General features: G+C 38.2%; 1 protein-coding gene across 2 annotated transcripts; it reads right to left on the bottom strand.

The window, feature by feature from the left end:
- Window positions 1-1,293: 1,293 nt before the first annotated feature.
- Window positions 1,294-25,479, bottom strand: stag1b (STAG1 cohesin complex component b). Of its 2 annotated transcripts, none has more exons than XM_066646853.1 (34): window positions 25,310-25,479; window positions 12,761-12,940; window positions 12,493-12,613; window positions 12,260-12,400; window positions 11,665-11,761; window positions 11,480-11,556; window positions 10,883-11,087; window positions 10,558-10,709; window positions 10,391-10,464; window positions 10,183-10,306; window positions 9,961-10,059; window positions 9,727-9,806; window positions 9,175-9,282; window positions 8,871-8,985; window positions 8,432-8,549; window positions 8,189-8,292; window positions 8,005-8,097; window positions 7,764-7,853; window positions 7,452-7,655; window positions 7,249-7,319; window positions 7,072-7,159; window positions 6,896-6,976; window positions 6,678-6,770; window positions 6,407-6,581; window positions 6,083-6,222; window positions 5,891-5,992; window positions 5,593-5,741; window positions 5,331-5,459; window positions 4,792-4,997; window positions 3,557-3,731; window positions 3,348-3,461; window positions 2,955-3,069; window positions 2,772-2,852; window positions 1,294-2,686 (listed from the first exon to the last, which is right to left on the bottom strand). In XM_066646853.1, exons 2-34 carry the CDS (start codon window positions 12,787-12,789, stop codon window positions 2,663-2,665), a joined length of 3,774 nt encoding a protein of 1,257 aa, XP_066502950.1. In that variant the 5' UTR covers window positions 12,790-12,940; window positions 25,310-25,479; the 3' UTR covers window positions 1,294-2,662. The 2 variants fall into 2 exon arrangements, with proteins under 2 accessions (XP_066502950.1, XP_066502951.1); XM_066646854.1 differs by having other exon boundaries at window positions 12,260-12,397.
- Between the last annotated feature and the right edge of the window lie 396 nt (window positions 25,480-25,875).

Below are 25,875 nucleotides of genomic sequence, written 5' to 3'. Positions count from 1 at the left end.
AATGCTATGTGCTTGCACGGATGATAAAATCCACACCAGTCTTGGGCTGTGGACCAGTGGAACTACACATTACCAGTGATGAGGGTCCATCCAACATATTTAAGAGGAGCTATGGTGATAATGACCCAGATATATTCATCCTAAGAGCATCCTTGAATTTGCGATGTTCCCTCCTTTTATGTATGGGTTTCCACTGGGTGCTCTGGTTTTCTCCCATAGTCCAAAAAAATGTAGGTTTTGAGTGAGTGACTGAGTGAGCATGTAATGCCCTAGCCCTAGATTCCGTGTAGGCTCCGGACCTACCATGACCCTGAACAAGATAAAATTAATTCAGAAAATGAATCAGCTCATGGAACTGGCTTAAAACACACTTGTTCAATCACTCACTCACCCACATACAGCTACATACATTAATATGGTGTACTAGAAGAATGCTTCATGTAAATGGGATTGTACATCAGATGTAGTGAAAACATCTGTCAAATAATTAGAGCATTCTCTCAAAACAACAAGAATCAACCATTTTGAAAAGATTTAGCAGGTGTGAACGTAATGACTGCCGTCTAATCAACGTTCCCTTAAAGTTGAAAAGACGTCCAAACACAAACATTGAAAAGACTACTATTAGACGTATTTTGGACGTCCATAGACGTTATTAACTGGTCCCGAAATAAATTACTTGTATAAAACGCATTTTGGACGTCCACTGACGTTATCGATTGGTCACCACTTAACTAACTTATTAAGATGGATTTTGGACGTCCATTGACGTTTAAAATGTGTCATTGACGGACAGACTACTTTTAGACCTATTTTGAACGTCCAGGGACGTTCCTTGTTTACTGGGATGGTCCTGTTCTGAGCCAAAGAAGTAATAAACACATTTATGTGTGGGCAACACACCTTTACAAAAATGTTATAAATGAATTAAAGCCTGTTGTCAAATAACAATTTGAAGAATTAAACATAAACAATAAATAAATTGTAACCACTTATCCTGTTCAGGGTCGCTGTGGTTCAGGAGCCTACCCGGAATCACTGGGCGCAAGGCAGGGACACACCCTGGAGGGGGCGCCAGCCACACTCACACCTATGGACACTTTTGAGTCACCAATCCACCTACCAACGTGTTTTTGACTGTGGGAAGAAACCGGAGCACCCGGAGGAAACCCACGCGGACACGGGGAGAACACACCACACTCCTCACAGACAGTCACCCGGAGTGGGACGTTAAACGTCAACATTTATACTAAAATATTCTTCAAGCTACACACAGCTTATGAATATTTCGTTTTTATTAAAATGATTTTTTTGTTGGTACTGAACAACATCAACACAGAAACAAAATGTAATTACTCTCCAGAGCAACTGTTAAAATCTAGTTGATCGATTACTCCAAGCAGGGTGGCAGGAACATGAATTCTTGATAAAAACAACTTGTATTTCAGTCTTACAGAAATAGAAACTACCCATCAAGAATTTTAATGGCCACATTGAAAATTTCCAAACAGCTGGAGAATATGAACATAACCTCATGGATGTGGATTTTCACTGAAAACGAACCTGGTTTGAGAGTGACCAAAAGAAAACAAAAAACGTTAATATTTAAATTTTGTTCTGGCCATGAAAAATACTTCCAGTACAGTTTTGGGGACAGACAACGACAAAAATTGTGTGCTGAAAAAACAAACACTTGTGAGTTCCGATAGCTCTTGCAAATTGACTTAATTGAAAATACTTTTTAAATACCTTTATTTAAACATAAAAAAAAGAAAAGTCAACATGGTGAACGAATGGTAACCCCCCTAGTTTGATGAGTCCTAATTAAAATAGCAATGTAGTCTATAGGCACCATCCTAAACAAGGGATATGACATCACTCGTGAATACCACATTGACGCTCTAAAATGAAGCCTGATGCACTTTCATACACGGGACTTCATGTCCCAATAGATAACATAACATTCACAGACAAACAGTATTGTGTAGATGTTTTACAGCTGGGACATATTCACAGATGGAAAGTTGAAGGTCAGATCACTCTAAAAGGCTCTTTTGCCAGAGGAGGTAAATGCAAACTAGTAAAATGTAAACTGGCAAGCTGTTAATATCCAGAGACCCTAACTGCCTCTTTTGAAATTTTGATAATTCCACATCTGTCCTCTGTATGTGTACGTGTCCACATTTAATGTAGGAAACATTTGTTGAGCGCCAAAGTGGTGCTAAACTCGAATGCACCGAGACGTTTCATAAACCCATACAATATGTACATGAACTTCTCACAATCATTAAAATTGTGTTAAAATATTTAACACTTTGCAGGGACCGGATGAAAGGGGACAAATCTGTATGGGAACGCTACAAAACAGAAAAACAACAAAAAGTTTGTTTTAATGTTACACATTTGTAAAATTATGGGCCATGTGTACCATGGTAAAAGAAGATATGAACAGACAGAAGATTCACACACTGGTCCTCACTAAAACTCAGTATGATCACCAAACTCTTCATCTGTGTCTGTGACTTTATCACTGAGAAACCCACAGAAGTCTTTTTTGCTTGAAAATAATGTCAAACATGTGATTCTTAAAACACATTGGTGCTGTTTGATTGGAGAAACGACGTTGCTGGTTGCGATTCCCCCACAGAAACTGCAGTCTGCTTCAAAACATTTGCATACCAAATCCCTGTCAATAAACAAGAAATAAAACCGTTAGTTGTTGAAGTAAACCTCATACACTAAAGGTTTAACATAAAGGAGAATCATCTTACAGAATCATCTTCTATAATTGCTGTGGAGTCAAAAAAGTCTGGTCTGAGTTCTGCTCTCTCTCGTCTGTTTCTTGATGGTGGCTATGAGAAAACATTAAACGAAATATTAAGTTTAAAGTAAGTTTATTTATAAATAATAAGCCACAGTATATTTCTAAGAGATGTGTTGAGGGTATAACTGACCAGATCTATCACCATGGTGTCCTCAAACTCCTCATTCATGTCCTCTAACTGGCCACGTGATGACATCATTACGTCCTCAAAGATGGGCTCTGCGTCATCTTCCATTAAGCCACGTCTGGGTGGGATGAAAATGTTTTTTTAAAATATTAATAATAATAAAAAGAACAGCAAAGAATATGTTGACTTTAAAACTTAAGCTGCAACTGGAATTAAGATATGCAAAGCTGGCAAAGACCTGCCACTGGTAATGAAACAGCATACTGTGAGTGGGGCTATGGTTTGAGAGCCATAACCAACTTCATGTACAGTAAATGCAAGAAGGCCCAAATACATTTGTAGTCTGAATATCTGAGGATGAAATGTGGAAGTTCCCAAACTCCAAAAAGGACGTACACTTGTTGCCTTACGCCTCCACTCCGTGCCTTCATGTAATTCATGCCACTCCTCTCTTTCCTGTTTACCTCCTCCATCTTCTGTTGATCAAGCCACGACATCTGCATCTGTGGACTGAGAGGACAGACACAGGCAATCAGGTAAAAAAAAAAAGCAATGGTGAGTAGAATCATTAAGTATCAAGTGTGGCCCATTTGGACGTCATTTACTTGTGAATGTAGTCTGGTTCGGAGCCAGGCTCTGAGGAGTCTTGCTCTGGGATGTGTTCTGCTGCTTGTCGTGGGTTCTCTCTCAACACTGTGGAAGTGAGCTGTGGTGTCTGCAGACCTCCAGGAGTCTGAATGGTGTCGTTGCGCATCACCCATGAGCCGTCCACACTTTCATCTGATTGTCCAACAGACACAGAAAAAAAGAAAGCAGAGATTTGTTGTGTGTGCCTGTACAAAGCAGATTGTGCCATTTCATCTTTATATATATTTTATTTACTAATTTTTATATATAATATGTAAGTCATCACTTCTTGTAAAAGGTACATTTTAGGGAATCACCAGCTACTCTTAAAGGCTAAGCACCAGCTCTATGAAAGTGTCAAACAATACAATAACTCTAGAAGTCGCACTTAATTTAATGCAAAATGATGAAAAGGTGTGTTGTTTTTGGCTGCAATAATTCAATGTACAGTGGGACATCTGTGCACAAATGGCCCAAAGATCCCAAAATATCCAGAAAATGGACTAAATTTGTCAACTTTAACGAGCACTTTGGAATGGATCATCCGCTCATTTCACTGGTGCTTTTCCAACAATATGGGCATGTAAGGAAACCAACGAAAGGTGTTCAAGAGCCTCTGTAACATGGAGGTAAACAGGGTAAGGACACTTACTTCGCCTGTTTTAGTTGGCGTTAGTTAACGTTAGCTTGACTTTCTAAACTCGGTGGCTCAGATTATACTCGGCTCAGTAGTTGTATTATGGAGGTTTATAGTGTCGGATGAATTCGAGTTCAACCTCGATCACATTTACAAGAATAACGGTACCTCTAAATTTGAGTTTAGCTTATTGCTAGGCTATTGTCATGAATAATGTTGGTTATTTAGCTAGATACTGTCATAACGGTGTTTTACCGCGCGTTGTTCAGCTGTTGTCCACCAGTGACATCACGGTTGCAAATTAAGCAGCTATTTTCATTTTATTTCATACTTATATATGTCAGTAACTAAAATAATGTGAAATATTCATGGAGGTCCATTAAGTGGTGCTTAGCCTTTAATGTGAGAGCATTTAACAAATGAACTTATAAAGTAATATATTGATTTAAATTCCACATTAACATATAAATTTCAGTTAAGAGAAAATACCTTTTGAACTACAGTTACTATTTGTGGGAAACCACACAATGACGGCAATATATAAATATATGTATCAGGTAGCTGTTGCTGCCTTACCGTCTGTACGTTTCTTATGCAGTGGCGGTCGGCCCCTCTTGCTGCGAACTGTGCTGGCTCGACTGGTGGTGCTGCCCGTTGTGACAGACATACGGTCCTCATCTCCTCCCGTTAGCAGAGAGTTCCTGTAGGCTATCAGTGGTAACCAGACATCCTCTCTCCGCTCCATCATGTATTCTGTCATGAACTTCTCCAAGTATGAATGTCTGCAAACAATTTTATGTAGAGTTTGAATTTGTTGTAGCACATACAGCCAAATCGTCTGTTTCCCTCTCATGCACACAAGTTTTTACTACACAGCATCTAAAGACTTGCATTACCCTCATAATTCTGTAGTAATACTAAATCTAGTCCTAAATTAAAAGGCAATCCTCAGCTAAATAAATGAATGCACACATGCACAATGGGAAAATTGTGCCCTTACAAATGGTCAAATACGTAAACACTTGGATACAAAGATGTATTCACAGAAGGACATTATGAACTTATGAACACTGTTTTAACCACAGTTTATTTCCACTGATGCTGTTAACACTTACACAGTCTTTTTATCCTGCCGGAGCAGTTTGGAAGAGAACTCGCATAGAACTTCCAGAAAAGCCAAGTTTGGGGGAGGATACTCTGGTCCTTTGGGGTTTGGAAACTTGAAAGCAAAGTCAATTCCATCCCTGAAAATTGTAACAATTGTAAAACTAAGAATGCTATTTAGAGCACAAACAAACACACACAGCACACACAGAGAGAGATCTGATATTCCAAAATAATTTTAAAACAATAGTCTGAATCTGCAGAGCCACTTACTTGTGCAATGTTGCTACTGCTTCCCTGGTTTTGATCTGGTCCAGTCCAAAAGTGAGAGCAAAGCGACGAGCTAGCTCTTTAATGCCACTTACATGTGAAGAGGTTCGGTCCAGATTAGGACCCTGGTCCTGCACAAGCTCATTAAACAGCTGAAAACAAGATAAAATGGTTAATATGTAATATAATAAAGAAAGTTTCCAAGTGGGAATCAACACATACACAGGCTAAGACTGTGAAAAGATCTAATCAAAACAGACTTAATTTTAACTGTATTCTACAAAAATATATAGTTGCTTACCTGTTGCAAACTGAGTATAAGGGTTTTGGCACACTGGATCTTATCCGTCTGTCTGGTCTTGCTCAGGGTCTCCTTGATGATGTCTCCATAGTCATTGTAATACTAAGGAAGAACAATCGTAAGTAATTCCAGAACAGTACCTCAATTACTACACTATTGCTACCCTTCAAAAACACCACAGTAATGTCATACCTTCATATAGTGTTTAAAGATGTCAGCTGCTGCAGGCATATCCACAATATCATAAATGATAAGCTTGCTGAAAGCAGCTAGTAGGTTCCTCCTCTTGTGCAAAGCCTCTATTTTATTTGCTTCATCTTCTTCATCGCCCTCTGTGAAAAGTTAGGGGTCAGTATTACAGTAAGACCACATCTCTAGGACGTCAGCAACTAACAGAGGAAGTCAACAAATTGCTGGTGAATTGCCCATGTGAACAAACAAGTTGCATTTGGACATCTGTCACCCCATTCTGATTCAGACTGTTTTTCAGTTAGAAAAATCCAAGAAGGAACACACCCATGCTCTGATTCTCATCATCCTGGTCGATGAAGACATGGTCCAGGACGAAGCTGAGGAGCTCGCTCTGCAGGGTGTTGTCTGGATTGAAGACCAGTGGCTGTAGGGCTTCTCTGCTCCCTGTGGTCAGCTGGTGGCTGAATATCATCAGCAGGTCACACAACAACATAAACGCCTGTGAAGACATCACAGAGTGAATACTGATGTTACCAGTAAACATGCACAGAGAAATACACATTAGAACTGCTGAGCCTTGACTCAGCACTCTCACCTGCTCCTTCACAGGAGTGTTCACATTTGATAGGCACTGCTGGCATACAGCTAGGAATGACTTTACAACTCTCCTCAGAGCAACAAGATCATCCTGGGAAAATAAATGGAAAACAAACAAACATGACATTACATTTCTTTAGCTTCTAGATATTAATTTAACAATAAAGACATGTACGAAGCTTATGTGGAAGAATGGTAGATTAATATGAATTGTACCTTGGATGGAGATCCCTCTGTGATTCGTACCAGCTGCCACAGGATTGAGTAATGTGAACACTGTAGAGCCTGGACAGCAATCTATACACGAGAGAGATACCGTTAATATTTCAATACTTTACCTCTCATCTGATCTCATTAGGTCTTAAAGATTAATACAGTTTGTCATTTTGTACCTGCTCTGGCATGGACCCTTGTTCTATTCCCATTTTGAGTAACCGGTAGCAGTTTTTAAATAAGTCCCACTTTGTGAGATCATGTGCACTGGAAAACACATTGTAAATTATGTCTTAGAATACAAGCACTCAGTTTAAAAACACCCAGAAAATGAAAAGAAGCCAAAACTCTCTTACTTATGGAAAGCAGTAAGTTTCTTTAGTGATGAGAGTACACTGTAGATGTCATCATCATCAGCCTCATCCCCCTAAGGGTAAGACAAAGAAAACACATTTTACACTTTTAATCATTTTTTTAATAGAATCCATCTGTGTTTTTAAACAGATCAGTACATGCTGTCAAATCATTGTAATAGAAACAGGGTGCCTTGCTAATTCACCTCCTGCAGAAGGTCCTCCACAGAATGGTTGAAGCGGTCTGAGAGCTCATCGATGAGCTGGCTCCGGGCAATATCCACGCGGTTCATGATAGTATACTCTTCACTGCATAATATGCTGTAAGTTTTACTGCAGGCCTCCAGCACTTCCGTCTCAGTGTGTTTCTCTACCACCACCCGGATCTGCTTCAGCAAGGCGTCCAAGTGCTGAGCAACAGCAGCAGGAGCAATAAACAGAAAACACATTTTTTTTTTCATGTCACAGTCAGCTGATAAAACAAAAGCTCTTATATCTATACACAGTTCACCACACACCTTCTCCATTCGCCCCGAACTGTAGACCTCAAGGTCAAAGAACTGAGGGATCTGGAGGAGGTTGGCCACTTTCTCAGCATCTGCTTGATACTAGGAAAGAAAGAGTAAGATAATAAGGAGATTTTAGTTGACTGTCATAATCATACTAGCTTTAAAAAATGCAAGTTAATAAACAGGCTGATAGTAAGGGTATATTATTATTTATTATCATTTTCCTTTATTTTCCAAAGCTACGCTGTACCTTTGACAGAAGCATTGGAAGCGCAACGATGAAGTGTTCAGTGAGTTTATTCTTATCATCAATTTGAGTCTTCTTTTCTTTAGCAGTGAGAACCTGAGGTGTCAAAACAAGGGGAAGAATATTAAAATAAACTGTATATCCATGCAAAATGCTAAACATAATATGCAATGTAGTAAATACATACTCTCTTCCCTGTTCCTCGCCCGACAGGGGGATGAGCCTCGGCTGCCTGCCTGATCGTGCAAACCATTAGCTCAATCAGAGCGCTCTCGTGCCTGTCTCCCAGCACTGAAACAACCATCGTAGGGTTAAAAACAAAGAAATAAATGATTACCTACTTTAACTAATCAATAAAGTATTGAACACTCCGGCGAAGATGGACAATCCAGCAGCATTCTCAGTGAATAAATAAAGCAGCTCTTTTTACCTTCTTCTCCCTGCACAGGCTCCTCTAGCAGCAGCTCGATCATGCAGTCCCAATCTTTCAGCAGCTCCTGAGAACTGTCCCACAGGCTGTCCACCAGATATGCTGCATGCTCGTGCAGCTGGGGCACACACGCGCACACACACAGACACACGTTATTTATATGCATGCAACTCATGCATAAGCAGAAATATAAATACTAGAAGCACAAAAAGGAAAAATATCACCACCATTTTGCACAATGACATTGTGATATACCTTATAATCACGAACATATTACAAATAACTAATTACAGCCCTTTCAACTATTGTAAACAAGTAATATACAGGCCAGTATTGTGTTGCAAGAGGTTAATGGGGAAAACAATCTGATAAAAGTCCTTAAATGGAACATGTTTCATATGAAAGTGCAGACATCAGATTTACACCTTGAGCTGCTCACCTCACTTTCCAGGAAGAAAAGCACAAGCATCCTGATGAGGTTGCCATTTGGGCTGTTCCTGCCCCGCCGCTTAGCAAGAGCCTCCTCTGCCTGGGGGTCATGCCTGCTGAACAACCTGCAGGCAGATAAAATTAATGATTGATTACAGAGCAAATATGATTCAGTGTTTCAACATGAAATAGTAAAATTCCATGTACCCATATTACAATAAATCACAGATGGTAGTGTTTCAGGAATTTTGCTGAGCAACCATACTGTAAACCAATGAAATATTAATTACTATACAACTACTCCAATTACTCACTTTCTGTGGAGGAACTCTCCTGCTGCCACTGCCACAGGCCGATGGGCTGAGTAGACCAGGTGATAGACATTTTCACAGTCTTCATTAGACAGCGCATCCTCACTGCCACTGAAGCACACCGAACAAAGGGAGACATTGATAAAACAAGAGTGCCTTTCAAAGCTACAGCTCTGAAGGGATTAGTGTTTTCTCATTTCTAACAATGTCAAGTCAATGTTTAATGTTGTGTTCTCTGCATATGTGATACTCATCAATATGCTTAGTTGTGCGGGGAAATATTTAGCTGTGCTTTGGTCACACACAGGATTATTTTTAGTAGATATTTTACTTTAATTTGACCATCTCCTTAACAAGGAATTCAGTGAGTTAAGAAATGTTACCTTTTAATTTTTTTTTTCTCTCCCCAAGTGTATTTTTCCACCTAAATTGTTTCATGGCCATCCATGGTTTTTACTACCAGATCACATGGTCAATGTAAGTCATTGGCTCACCAGGACAGGAGTCTGATGTGTGACAGAGTGAAAGAAAGAAGGCGATGTGAAAAGTACTCACTGCAGTATCAGAGTCACTAGCCGGATGGCCTCCACAGCCACATCATACTCTTTATCTAGTGTCATAGAGACAATGCGATCCTAAAACAAATCAAAACAAACAAAACGCTAAGTGATAAGATACGTTAACTAATATTTTCTGCAGTGCCACCATTCTTTAGATAAACATATTTTTCACTAGATCCTTTCTGAAACACAGCGGTAGTGTTTACAGTGATTTAAAATTTTGTCTGACCTTAAAGCGATTAGTGAAGAGCTCCAGCTTGGGGAAAAGTCCTCTGTTGGTGTACAGCGTCTGAAGTGCTTTGAGGCACTTGAGTCGAACTTCCCCTTGCTGCAAGGATGAAAAAGTAAGAGCACACTTAAATGCTCACATGACTTAATACTTGCAAAAATGTTGGCTGAAATCTACACATACGTCAAAATAAGTAATCAGCTCAGTTGGTTATAAACTCACCCTATCATGTAACGTCCAGCCCACATACTTTAGATAGCTGTCATTAAGGAAGGCATCACTGTATAGTTTCATCCAAACACCAATCTCCTCAATGCAAATAGCTCTGATCTCAGCAATAGCATCTCTGAAAACAGGTCAAGAAAAACTTAAAATAGAGTCATATTTTAGAAAGAAATATTTGTGACTGATTATTTTGAAACAGATATACCTGTAGCGGTGAACGAAAATTCCCTTGAAGATTGAGTTCATCATGTTTTCAATCTCATCCTGATTCTCTTGAAGCTGAAACACAAATTAACAAACATGAATAAACAAACTTTTTGAATAAGCTGAGAATATACAAAACACACTGAGAATCAAGAAGTAATGTTGCACCTCCTTCCTCTTCTCCAGCAGCAGTTCCAGTTTGTCTGTAGCCCTCTTTCCAGCAACCTTGTTGCGCTCAGCCTCATACTGTCTTTGGGTGTTGTCCTGGTTGATGCTCAGGTTCAGAGCTACGTTCACCAGGGCTGTCATCAGCTTCATAGCTGACAAGGCCATTAAACAGATTAAATTCACCCTTTTCAGACTCATTAAAACAAACAGAAAAGCTTCAGTGACAATATAACTCCATATTTCTCAATATAAAAAAATCAGTACATTATTGCTTGAGATATTAAATGAATATTGTTCAAGTGTGGGTGATATGAGCATCTCTTACCTGCCAAGGTGCTGGTGTGCCTGAAGGCTCGAACCTGTGAGTCTGAAAGACCGGTGAGGAGGGAAATGACAGTGTCCATCATATACTCATCATAGATAATGCTGTACTGGCACTGACGGATCAGAACGCCAATGAACTCGCAGAAGTTGTAGCGAAATTTCTTCCACTGTGGGCCGGCTATTGTGAGGGGGTAGTCGCCGCTATCCTGAAACACAACCGCTGTATATTAAATCTCTGGGACCAAAAATAAACAAAAACAGGGCTACGGTCATCCATAAACTTGTCCTGGGGATGGCTAGAATTGACAATGTGGTTCAGTGGTTATCTAAATATATACATATCTACGTTTGTGTTAGTTTAAATAATTGGATTTGCCATTAACCAACATATGTTGTATGTGTATATTAATATAAAGCTGAAACATGTCAAACATCCATATATTCGTTTTTGCAGTTAGAAGGCAATGTTGTAGGAAATTCCCTGAATGCCTGTTAGTTGCTGTGTTTTTTGAATGGAAGTGTTAATTAAAAACTATATTCCTTATAACCCAGAAACAAAACAACAGCATACTTAACATTCCTGAGAATGGCAGCATACCTCATCAAACTCCTCTGTCATCTTCCGAATTATTTCTGCATTCTGCATGTTTCTAAACATCTCGATTCGTACAGTACCTGCAATTAAAACATTTGTTCAATGCCTAATAAATTTGCCTAAACTGTCCAACAGTGAAATCCCTGCACTGTTATATTCCACCAACAATCGGTATTTGGCTAGATTACCTTTACATCCAGAGCACTGAATAAAAAAGTTGATAAGATCCAGAAGGGCCATGTCTCTGTCCTGCTTATAAGACTCGATCCAGTCATCAACAACTGACTGAAATCAAACACAGAATAATATGGCATGAATAAGACAATATAATCGGAAGGGAAATACGTGTAAAATTATGAATACAAAAAAATAAATACCCTCTTTGAACACAGTGGGGAGATAAAATAGACTAAAGCAAACGAAATATGTCACATGGACATCATTGCCAGTGATTATAAACCATTGTAATTTTATATTTGTTCTTGCTTTTAAATTGTCAAGAAGCCAGATCAATAAAACAAATGTGTTTAACTACGAAAATGTGGTTTTGTTATTGTTGAAAAGTTCTGTTTTGCAAAATTAAGATAACTGTTACATGTAGAACATAAAATAAATACTAAATTTGTCAGTTGCACAGACACATTTAAAAGTAAATATTTTAATTACTTAGTAACAACTCCAATTACAAAATTTTATATAAATCATTTTGCAAAACAACTATAAGCATCCAAGGAATAAATTTGTAAGTTATAGATTCCAGAGGAAATGTTTTTTCAGTCTTACCTGCATGGCACTCTTTCCCAGTTTGACCACTTCGAACAGTGTAGTGGGGTCTCCTCCTTCTCCGTTCTGTTGGGCCATACCATTGGGCCTCCTGCCACCCTTATCCACTGGAGATTTGCGGGCTTTCTTGTTGGTCACCTGCTGAATTGGATCAATTAAAACACATTAAACTTGAGAAAATTCAACTCAGCAGATTGGAGAGGTCGAGAGGTTGGTTGTGTGCATAGTCATACCGCTTGTCTCCCTGGTCTTCCTCTCTTCTTCTTGCCTTTTCCATCTCCAGTGTCCTCCAACTCACTGACACTGAGACTCAGACTCACAGTGTCTCCTTGCCCAGACTCATTAGAGGAGTCCCTACACAGACACACACACACACTTAATTAGGACTAAATCTACACAGTGGTTTGAGAATGTTATATTTGCAAAGTACATGCAAAGAATTTATCACAATCTTACATGACTAAGTCTTTATTAATACTTAAAAGAATAGTTTTTACTCACTGCAAAACTGGAAACTCTGAGTTAATCATTTTGGCTCTTTACTGAAGCACGTTATTTAGTGTAAACACGTTTTTCCAGAGCAGGAGTGAGGATGTTTCAGACAGCCTCCTGCTTCTCCTGGTCTCCAGAAAGGTGATTCAGTTAGAACAGGCAACGAACTCCGCCATAAGATCACATAACCTGAAAACCAGAGTAATTGGGTCTGGGTTAAAAAACAAACAAAAACACACCAAAAACGGGGCATCTTGAGTAGAAAGCAGTGTACTTCTTCAGGAACCCTTTAGTAGCACCAGCTGGCGATTTAATGAACTGCATCCAAGAAAATGACGTGTGAAAATTTTACTTCGATCTTTATTTTAAGATAATACTGTTCCATTAATCAATATATAATTAAAAGTCCAGAAACAATAATAAAAATGCTTTTTAATTTATGCATACCCCCCCCCCCCCACCGCCATTTCTAAACAAACCATTTACACAATTCTGTTCAACAGTTTGGAATTGTTACTTTCAATCAGATAAACCATATATTTTTAGCAGATACTTAGAAAATTACTCTTATATTTGGCTACTTCTCTACATCTCTTAAACTCTTTGTATAAATCTGCACAAGTAAACGTTTGATGACGAACAGAACTGTAGATAACTTCATATTGGATAAAAAAAAAAAAAGCACAAAGGATTTAATTTAGCATAAAATGTATATCCAGAATGCCTCATTAAGCATTGCTCACATTTTTATTTTTTTGACAGCTGATTTGACACAAGAAATTATTATAAATAAAAAACATGCAGGCTAATATTTACTTTCGTTGTTACCTAATTATAATTTTGTATTGTACCCAAAAAATACTAAATTAGGAACATAGTCACTGGTCAAACACTTGTGTATCTGCAAATATTGATCATTTCTACTGATCAATTCATCAAACGGTTTTGAACATGATAGTGAGAATATAAAACAACATGTATTTTCAGTTCAAATAAACTGATCAACGTCTAACAGGTGGACATGTCAAAACTACTGAGATAATAAAACTGATTATTTTTTCCCCCCTTTTACAAATTATTTTAGTAAATTATTATCCATAATCTTGTCAATGGTTTAAAAACGAAGAGAACTATATAAAATGTGCACTATTTAACTGTTAACTTCATAAATTTAAGTAACCCCACTGTCTAAAACATCACAGGGTACGGGATCATAAACAAGTGAATAATGTTGTCATAAAAAAGTAGATTTTTAAATTAACACTCAGTCAAAATAAAAAATGATAATACTTAAGGAGCTTCCACCAAGACTTTACTACAAGTAATGTACATCTTTCCACAAATATGTGAGTACTGAATTTTGGAAAGGATGAAGGAAAACAAAGTCTGAGAGCCCCGGTATTGACAGGCCTGCAGTAATAAGGCTAGGCCACTAGGGTAGAAGAAGGCAGTAGAAGCCACAAGATTTTGACTACAAGCAGAAAAAGGTCGAAAATCACTAAATATAATTACAGCACATAGCGAATTTAGGTTAATAGTTTTTTAACATATTTTTGGGTAAATATTACTGGAGGAGTAATAATGTCACACGGCATGCACTGCGATCTCGGTTTAGAAAGCTCTGTGCTAACAGTAGGGGGCAGACTGAGCATGGTCTTTCACTGTTGCTGTGGAAACCGATGAACGAAACGGGTCCTGCATTGACTCAATGCCTTTTTGTTTAAAGCTGCAAGGAGCGTGAATAGGTAGCGCAGCGGAGTCTGCTTTATTTTTCTGTCATTTGAGAGTGTAGGTAGAGAACACTTAGCTGACTCGCCAGACAGGGCAAAGACTAGGATGCGCCTGTGTCTGGGGTCAGTGTTTAACTGACACTAGATGGCTCTCCACCTCCAGAGGAGTGAGTGGAGGAGGAGAAGGGGGCTTCTTTGGATACTGAGAGCGTAAATGCATTTGCTGTTCCTTCTCTGACAATTAGTAAACACTGCTTGTTCAACAGAAATTCATTGGTTTCTGTAGCCACGCTGATAAAACATCACAGAGTGCAGTGTAAACACACACGTAAAAAAAACAGCGGTGATAATGATGCCATATAAATAGGGAATAAAATCCCTTATGCTCTACTCGATCCTGTCTTCCCCTCCCCCCACCCCCTCTGGACTGGAATATATGGCCAAAGCAGGCAGGCTGGGCTTTCACAGACACAGTATGTAGAGTGCGCAGCTGACTGATAATGCCATCCTCTATCCATCGGGAATATTTATCTAAAAATAAATCAGTTCACACACACACACACACATAAATATATATATATATATTCGAGACACTGATACAGAAGGCTCAGTTTAACATAAAAGCTTGCACGTTTACAAAATTCATGTTTCAGTCCGTGCTGTGTTGTTATTATTGATTTGATGAGCATTTCATTAAACGGCATCATCTGTTAGCAAGCAGATGGTTTTTAGTTTAGTTTCCTTCCCTCTGTGTGGAGTACTTCACATAGTGTCCAATGTCCTGGAAGCTTAGAAAATATAGTTCGATACGGTAAAGAAAAAATAATGTAATAATTTCACTAATGCATTTTCACATATATTAAAAAACAAGTGTAGCCTATCTAGATAGATAATAAAGCTTAATGTTGTTATAAAAACAGCATTTTGATAGTGTAATTTTAATTATGTCTTTTTCAACAGGTTCTACACTTTATAACCTAAAAACACAGAGCTCATGAAATAAGAATCCAGAAAACTATATACAGCATTTAACTCTTAAGACCAAAAAAGTGTTCTCTGTAAAAAAACAACAACAACAAAAACAACAACAACAACATAGAACTAAATTCACAGAAACCCACTTCATATCAGATATGATAATCATTCTGGACAGAAACAGTTGCTGGTTCCAGCTGCAATTTAGGAATACACAGTGGGACTGACTTGGCCAATCAGTGAAATCACTTCTAGTCACATGACATGGCCAAGGTGCAAAACTGGAGTTCTGACAAGAATGTAGTAGCAGACTTCACTCTGTCTCTCCTCAAAAAAAAAAAAGACAAAAACGCCACATCAGGACTATGAAATACTATTATAAACAAAGTCCTTAACAAATACATTTCAGGGCACCTTTTGAAGTCTCACTGCTGCCTGAGTGTCTTCAAACTACTGTGTGAGATATCCAATTATACAGTCTGGCATTTTCTTTTATAAAATGAATACATGACTCCTGAAGCTAAGCAGAATCAAACGTTACACGCTGTTCTGCTGCCGAGGTCAGAGCAAAAATAAGCACTTTGCACACACACACATAAACGTGCACACACACACACACACACACACACACAAGTGAACACGCAGACACAGAAATACACACACACACAAGACTGTGTGAGAATATGTATGAGAAAAGGTGGCAACAGACACAGAGAGAGAGAGAGAGAGAGAGAGAGAGAGAGAGAGAGAGAGAGAGAGAGAGAGAGAGAGAGAGAGAGAGAGATTCTAGCCACTTCGTATTATTTCCTTTTCATCTTGTGAGGCATTTTCTCTTTGCCGCTCTGTTGCAGTATTTAATAGAGTAACCTCAGCTGTAGTAGCTGTGGTATCCAACTGTGGTGTATATACACAATGGGATCCGTGTTAATTTATATGCAGAGCTTTTCAAACACCAAATGTTAACTATATTCAAATCAATTATTAAACTACTGACATGAGGTTGTACAGGAGGAGGTACGGCTATCAGTAGGGGGTGACCAACCTTGCACAGATATTACATCATAAGACAGACATTATCTCATCCTATATCACTTCTCTTCTTTTCTCTAAGGTTTGTTAAATTGGGACACACTGAATCAGTCAGTAGTGCCATTAAATGGAATAATGATTTTTTTTTTGTAATAAAACTTGCAACTAGTATGTTTTCTTTAAGCAATGACCATAGCTGTGATATGCATTATCACAATATAATGATAAAAGGGGGCCACAGTTGTCGGTTGGCTATTCTAAGCATGAGAATATATTCCTATTATCTTCTACACTGAAACACAGCATTAAGATGTTCTTAAGACACTCCTAATGATGGGAAAGGGGGTAAAATTTGCAGTGATTTTTTTAAGTCAGTGCAGCAAGAGATTTTTTTTGGTTCGAACATGCTATACAACACTGCAGTGATCACTAAACTAACCCCCTATAATATATAATTAAAAGAAAACTAACTATCTCTTCTTTAAATGTAGCTAGACATGTCCCGATAGCCATGTTCTGTGGTGGATATTTTGCCCCAGAAACTATTATTATTTTAAGACAATTTAATGCCACTGATATAATGATTATAAAATATTACAATATTGCAGTTACACCCATTTAAAGAGCAAACATTTATGGAAAAGGTTATTAAGAACAGTAGTTAAAAAGTAGTTATTAAGAACATTCAAACAATGAAATTTGAATATAAAATATTTTAAATATCCTAAATTAATATTTTAACATAAATAAATAATGGCCCAAAAACAGAAACCATAGAACACCAGAGAACAGAGCAAGTGGTTAAAATAGTGGTGACACTCATTCTTATATCCATATATTGTACGATATGTTGATAATGTAATCATTGTGACAGGCCTAAATGTAGCAACAAAATTTTACCTGTAAAGAGAGATCACTTGTTGATAGGGCAAACAGAAATGAATCCTATAGGTCTACCAACTAGTCCATTTTACTACAAAATGCCCCTGTAATCCATTATATCCAAATTACACAGGTGCCAAAATAGAAAAGACTTAGTACACAAAAATAAATAAATATATATATTCATTCAATTATAATATATTTACTTATATATAAATAAAATATAAAAACCTATGTCAATATAAATTACAGTCGTTTCATTATTTGGACTTCAAAGTAAACAGCCTGTGTGGTGCTTACGAGCAGGCAGTGGGTTAACTGCATTTAATTCCAATGACAACACCATTTTAAGTACATTTTTATATACAATTTCTGACCAAATATATAAAAAACAGGGACTACAGGTAAAATGATCTAATCAATCTACAACTTACATATTGTTCCTTCTGCTGAGTGAATATATATTCTACATAGTAACACAATATATTCTCTACAGGAAATCTTGAACAGGATTTTGCTGCCAAATGTTTTTAAATAGTGTTTAGTATCCTAGATAAAGATCTCACACAAGGGGCTAAAAGAATTTGTCTGCACTTGCAAATCCAATCGCTGAACAAGTTCTATGCAAGTTCAAGGGTTCACTATTGCAAAAGGCAGAGTTAATTAGTGCAGATGATGATACATTTCACTTGACAGTGTTACTTGCCTGCTTGTCTTTCCTACTCACAAACAACTCTTACATTATACACATTCAAACTTGTCTGCTAATCCACACAACACTCAAATTTGCTTGTTAATTGCCATGGGTTAGACAAGGAGACACAGGTTTGCCGTCAAACTCAAAGCATTATAGATCAAAATCAGGCTCAGGATATCAATGCAATCAGGAGCCAGCAAGCCATTGGGACTGACAAACAGGAGCTCCAAATGTAGAGATAAAATTGTTAGAGTGGCTATAATAGAGCTTCAAAAACAGCACTACACAATATATTTTGTGAGTAAATCTTCTAATAAACCTTGGTGGGACATAATAAAAAAATGACATGCTTATGGCTTATAGCAGATGGCAGATTTTTAGGTTTTCCCTTAATCCTGCGAAATAAAATTCATAGAGTCTAAAGCCTGCAAATGTAATAGTCTACAATGCAATAGTGGTCCATTGAATGATTCATGGTTGACTAGATAATGAAAACCTCATGCTCTTCCCTGCTTTCTATCTGTACAGCAGATTTACTTACAGCACTTAAAGGTTACCTGTTTATATTGTTTTAAGAGAAATGTATTTAAATCTGGGGTTGAGTGGACCTCTGCTTCAAATGCTTAATTGTGTCACACTGGTGGTAAACACCTAAATTGATATAGAAAAAAATGTTTTTATTTCCTAGTTAACTTGTACTCGAATGGCACACTAAATTGTTGAGTAATGGTAATAGAAAAGTGGAAAAACATTTTTCTGCTTTGGTTTGATACATCTCAAACATGATTTTCAACTACATTAACATGCCATTAAAGAAAGGCATTGAGGTAAAAGGAACAGTTATGGGAAATTATGGTTGTCAAAAAATTGTCTCTGTTAGAAAGACCAATCAAGCTAACATCTATGTAAACAAAATGTAATATCACCTCATACAGGAATGTAGCTCTGTGCTATAAGTAGCTGCTACTTATGTACATTCACCTAACAGTGTGTGGGTAAAGATTCAATAGTGTAGTACTGAGCAGATGGTTAGTTTGTTTGTTCCTCTGCAGCTGTAATGACAAAGAGATACTTGGTTTCGCAATATCGATTTCTCTAAATTAGCAATACGCTCCTAGCTACCCAGGGTCCATCACACAAAACAGATAGATGGCTACTAAGTAAACAAGAGTAAAAATATGTTTGTCATGTATTATAACAGAAGAAGTAAAACACAATACAAAAACCTAACCCATGTGCCAGATCAAAAGTATTCAGCCAGTTGTTTGATTTAACCCTGACTGCTCTGAAAGGGAAAATACTGACCAACATTTATCAAAAGAAATTTTATTAATTGATCACTTATTATATATTTTCATATACATGTTCCACACAATTTCCACAACAATGCTTAAACCATGTCACATTAAATAGAGAACAACTGTAAATGACGAGAGAGAAGGCAAATATCAGATCTCACTGAAATTACATTGTCAATATGAAGTTACAAGGTCTGTAATATAACTAGCTTGTCTTCTGATTAAAAAAAATAAATTAGAGCAAAGATTAGATTAAGTAAAATAGAGTGCTTTGCAAAAATTGCTATACAAGTCAGGTGCATGTTAGGCTTACTTATACAAAAATACTGCTCTATATCATGATGCAAGAAAGTGGCAGATAGCCAGGAAATTAAACCTGTCAAAATCAAACAAACATAATACCATTACGGCATAATGTATAGTGATCTTATCATTATCACAATGCCGGCCTGCAACAGGATACAAAAGAAAGCTGGAACCAAATGCACTCCATTTGAGCAGGCTCTGTATGGTGGACATATCAAAAGGGTTTTCAAAGCTGCTGAGAGGTGAAATTTAAGCCTGTGCATCTATAATTCTATGGCTATACATACGGCAGATTAAATGACGGCAACATCTCTAAACATCTATCTCAGACTGTTTCATTTAAAATATTCAGTCACCACAGAGGCGGGGCGTACAGTACTCTCTATTCTTGCAGCCGTCAAGCCGTGTCCATTGATACCAGTGACACAGCCAGTGAAAATGGAGACAGTGAGCGTCTGACCAACGGTGAAGGTGTTGCCATGGCAACACCAGCCTTGTGGAATACATGTCATGCATCTGAATAGCTCCCCAAAAAAATTACTACACACGTGAACAGGTCATGCTTTTGTCAATAGGTTGATAAATGAACATAAATCAAAGGACATCATCTTCCAAGAAGCACATTTCCAGGCATTTCAAAAACAGGTCAAATGGTGGAATAAGCAACAGGAAAACCGTAGCCTCCTGTGGGTGCAGATTCTATAAAGAATTCGTCTCGTCAGAGTGAACCAAGTGATGAAGCTTTATTTCTTTATTTGTGTCCCACTGATTTTTACAGTAGGGCCAAAGAATCAGGCGCCACAAAGCACAGAAACAAACGTGTCTGAGATGAATGACAAATGTAGGTGCGCTGTCTAGCCTCATATTGTGCTCTAATTAAAGTATTTACTCCTCACTGTGCTCCCAGAGGGCCAGAGCCAAGGACAGCAATGCCGCTGCATATAAAATTGGATTTCAGCCTTGAGGATGCAAGTAAGAGAGCATAATTCTCACTAAAGAAACTGAAACAAATTACACTTGAAGCTGCAATGTGTCACACACATTGATTTACTGATGACAAAAGAATACAAACAAGCTATTTTAACAATACATTTTTTGTTATCTTCCTTATTTATAACTGTAATCAGTGTTAATCACAGACAGACTTGGGTAAAGATAACTGTTATATGGGGGCTGTAGCCTGATGAACCTCAGCTGCTGTGTCTGGAGACATTTAAAGAGGCTGTGAACTATAACAAAAGCATAAGCATTAATTTCATGCCCATGTGATGATGATCCCATTTAATGAGTGAAATTCTATTCTGCAGATATGCATCAACTCAAGGCAAAACCTATTCCTGGAAAAATGTCCTGACATAGCTGAAGACAATTTTACTATTAAACCACACGAATGAATTGTGTTGTCTATCTATGTGGCCCACACCCTTTACGGAAGAAACCTTAGATCTAATTAAATATACAGACGTCATCTGCCTCCATAAATAACACCTCATATCTATTGCTGATATGCTATTGCATATCTCGCTTCAATTCTCTGCTTGACTATTTTTAGCTGAAATTTCACTAATAATCATTTTGTTCATCTCTCTGTTTATTATGCAAACAACTAAAAATAACCATAAAATAACACACATACTAACATAATGCCATCTGTTCAGTATTTTTTGGTCTTAATATTCTACTTCTTGCCACAGTGTCCTAGAAACATTACAAAGTACAACTCAGCTCGATAAGCAAACATTACAAGGCTTGTTGGATTAAGCCTAATCTTGGACTTAACTACAGTGCCAACGGCGACTCACATTAGGAACATATTTTCAGTCTAGGCTTAGTCATAATCTCAGTCTGGGACATGTGCCCAAAGTGAAACCAACAGGTGAACGTCAAATGTGTTTCAATCAAACCACCTTGATTATTATCCCAACGTAAGCAGATAAAGAAATCCAGTTTTGTAAAGTAACTAAGTGGACTCTATGCACCACCACATTGGAATCAATCAGCTCTGTCCCTACAAGGGATGAGAAAAGTTTTGGATCATGCAAAAAAGGCTATTATTTCTATCTAATTTATCCTGGCAATAATATTTTGCGATCCAAGTGTGGTACCCAAAACTTACCAGATCTAAAATAGATTCTAAAATGAAAATGTCACCAGATCCAGATTTAGGCTTAAAACAAAATCCTGCTTATCAAGGTCTGGAGAATTAATGGGATAAGGGTATTAGATTGATATCAAATCCAGTCCTGTCTGTTCACATACAAACCTTTGCCATTCATTGTGTTTAAATAGGAATTAAAAACAAACCAAATTAAAAAAAACCCGCGAAAACATGGTTTGATGTTTTACAATTGTCAGTAGTTAATAAAACAAATAAATATATACTAAAATATACTAAAAAATGTAAAAAAAAATAATTCATTTTAGCTAAGCATTTCTAGCAAAATATATAAATGCAGTAATAAAGTTTTCAAAACATGCTTTACACCAGTCTATAGCATGCTAATATGAGTTAGAGCTTATTTATGCTGCCCCCCCCCCCACCCCCTAATAACCTAAACCATTTCAGCAATTCACAAAATCCATAATCAAACACTGAGGGCAGGCAGTGACTTCTATTAACATAAAAGTTTGTTTCAACTTCTACATGCAACAGACAAAAAGGTAAAGACGCAGAGGCACAGTCCAGAGAAGCTTTGAGACCGACACAGATAACAGTCAAAAGTCATGACCAGCATAACACTACCACACTGCTTCAGAGGAACTTGACAAACATTTTCTGTGAAGGGTGTAATTCAATTCAGTCAAAACTGACACTCTGGATTAGTCACTTTACACCTACAACACTACACTCTTAACAAAAATGCTTCTATATAGCAACCAAAACAAGAGCATATTCCATTTTGTTGTTATACAGACTCACTGTTCACTGTGTGTTGGCTGAAGAAGCATATTCATATAGGCTTTCCATTAAAAAGAACAACCTAAACATGGAAAAGATGATGTATTCAATGGCTTTCATTATAACAATTTATGCAATAACACTTAATAACAAATCTATCCATATTTAATCAGTCCATTATTTGCCCTACTGCCATTCCAACAACTTAAAGTAAACTGGAAGTAATCTCTCAACAAAAGAAGCTCCCAAAATATTGAGTTATGTTACTACAAATAACAGGATTTCAAATATAGAGCAGAACCATTTAAAGAGCAAATACACCAACATTTCAAACATACCTCAACAATAAATCCCTAAGATGTGAACATAAGTGGTTTGGTATGTTGCATTCTACAGAAACTAGGGGAGTCAGGACAGTTTATAGTGGTGGTGACAGGAACCTGAAGGACTGTCGAAAGCCATAAAAGCTACATAAAATTACAATACAAAATGAATTCCAATATTCCACCTGGTTTACAACTGCAAACAGACTTTTTGGATTGAAAACATGTGTGTTGTTGACATCACCATCACAGCAAAGAAATCCATACTGGTCAGCTCCTCTTAATTTGGTGATAGGAGATTCCACAGCAGTGTATTTCTAATCAATAAATCATTAGAATGTCTTTAAAATCTACACACAGTCAGTATGGATGCTAGGGGACAACAGTTTGTGTCATTGCTATTACAAGTCTAGGTTTAAAGAACTGTTTCACTCACTGCAGCTGCTGTCAGCAAAAAAAATCCTGTACAGAATGAGATTTTCTTTCTGAGACGGGATGTTTCCATTGAATTTATATCAAAACCTGAGCTGCACAAAACACTCTGTAAAGTAAAGCTGAAGTGAACTGTTGTTGAAAAATTACATAAATTAGGTTCATTCACTGTCGCGGTCCAGAACCTGTGCGGAACACTGGGCACACAGTGGAGACACACCCTGGAGAAGGTGCTAGTCCTTCGCAGGGCGACACACACACAAACACACACCCCTATGGACACTTTTGAGTAGCCAATCCACCTACCAACGTGCGTTTTGGACCATGGGAGGAAACCAGAGCCCACAACTTCAGGACCCTGGAGCAACACTATCTACCTGTTAGGCCACAGTGCTGTACATAAAGTTAAATAGAATAAAATGACTAACTTACAATATCACTTTAACCATGGAAATAAATTTATGAACAATACAAAAAGCACGTGTGGAAAACTTTAAATGTTTGTGTAAACGTTGGGTTACCCCCAGAGAAGGTGAAATATATAAGAAGAAGAAGAAGAATGAATGCAGTGACAAGAAATTCACACGTACAATTTACTGCTCACATAGTTATTACTTGTTGGGTTTATCCAAACTGGTGAAAAAACTAAAAACTTGATCTGTGCAAAAGCACCTTTTCCTTCATAATGTTTAACTTATCGGGCACTAAGCATAGTTAAAAATGACACAACTCAATGTATTCCGTGTAGGTAGCTAGTGTTTTAACTTCTCACGGAAAATAAACTGAATATGTCATTTGTCTAAGGGCGTCCAAACTTTAGCCTCTAACTAAGAAAACAGCTGCGTCGAGCTGAACTGAGCTGAGCTTAACTCCTCCTCTGAGGGAGAGGAAAAACTCTACCAAGTGTTTACCCGCTAAAATTTGGCGCCAGAGCAGGTTTGTCAGGACGAGAGCAGAAAAGACCGAGAGCAGAGGCTGTGATTTTGAATCAAAGGCGGGTAAAAAAACAGACTTCTAGCTTGGCACCTCTTTAGCCAACAACTTTAATGAGTCATACACTCCCTTCTGAAAAGTTCTGGACGTTTTGAGAGAATTGAAGTTGTTAGCTGATTAGCTGGGCTACTTCCAAAAGTCCTGTGGTCACCTGCCTGAAACACCTTGGCCCAAGGCTCTAACCTCGCCTTCGGTGCACGAAGTGAACACTCAGAAATGTTTGTGTAAAAGTTGAATTTTTGAACCTCTAAGTTTCACCTTTCCCGTTTTTGACAGCTACAAAAAAGGCATGATAAATATAAACTTTTTCCATTGTCCCTTAATGACGTTAGGTTTTGTAAAACTGCCAACGAAAATACAACGTTAACGTGTTTTAGAGCAGAGAGGATTCAAAGTTACCGAGCACGTAATTAACAAGTCACGTTAGGAAGCTACAAACACAAGCTGAACTTCGCTGCTTGGTCGAATTGTGCAGTCCACCTTAAATGCTGCAGCGACTCAATTCTGGCGCCTAGTAACCGCTGCACCATTTAAGGTGGAATGGAAATTCGGAAAAGAGCTTAACATCGGCTTTGTCCAACACAGGCCCGGACACAGAGGGACTACAGACTGGACTTAGTGTCTCTGTGAGCAGAGGGAATGTCCTCTGCTGAAGAGGGACAAACGAAACGGATACATCTGCAAGCGCTAGCCACTAGCTTAGCATCTCACAATCACAATAGTGTGTGTGTGTTTGTGCAGAGATGAGCATCTGCTCGGAGCTGCACGGTGTGACACACAAAACCACGCCGCGGATTAAGAACTGTTGCTCTCCTCCACGGCGTGACGCCGCGGCGGCGGAGGTAAACCCTGGTGCCGCACAGAGCAGAAGCGGCTCCGTGTTTTCTGGCCACAGACCATCCCCCATCCCCCCGTCCTCCATCTTTGATAGCAGCGCTCAGCGAGCGTGTCCGCGCGAACATTTCCCGATTGTTCAAAACTCACATAAACTCACCTTCTCCCGCTGAAAGAGTGTTCGCGCCACGCCCGGCCGTTAATTGGTCAAATTTTAATGGCAGAATACTTTATGTTTTATATTGTAATTTAGACCTCAAAGCGGAACCGCGCCTTTCGCGAGAGAAGCAATCCTAAACTGCCATCTGGTGGCATTCAGCTCCGCGAAATGGCGCAACTCCACACTAGAGTCCGGGCGCCCCCCGGCGGACTGCGCACACACTGCAGCCTTCTCCGAGGCATGAGCCCTACACCAGTCCCCATACTCCATCCACGACCATTCCACATCACCACTTCATCACTGTCATCTAAAGAAATCAGATTCCTGCCCCTCCGGAGTTTCCCCGTCATATATTTACCATACAATTAATCAAATTTATATTTGTGGCCAATATCACACTGACCGATATCACAAAATAATCTACAGGTTATTCTACAAAAATATATATTAGTGTTAGTTTAACATTTTCAGCAAGTTATATTTAAAATTGTTTTTATTTCTACAATGCTCACAGATACGTACAAAAAAAAGTCATAACAAAAAGGATTACATTCAGGCCATAAACT

This window comes from Hoplias malabaricus, chromosome 1 (assembly GCF_029633855.1).
Source record: "Hoplias malabaricus isolate fHopMal1 chromosome 1, fHopMal1.hap1, whole genome shotgun sequence".
Lineage (NCBI taxonomy): Eukaryota > Metazoa > Chordata > Actinopteri > Characiformes > Erythrinidae > Hoplias > Hoplias malabaricus.
This window is presented reverse-complemented; position numbering and strand designations above follow the sequence as displayed.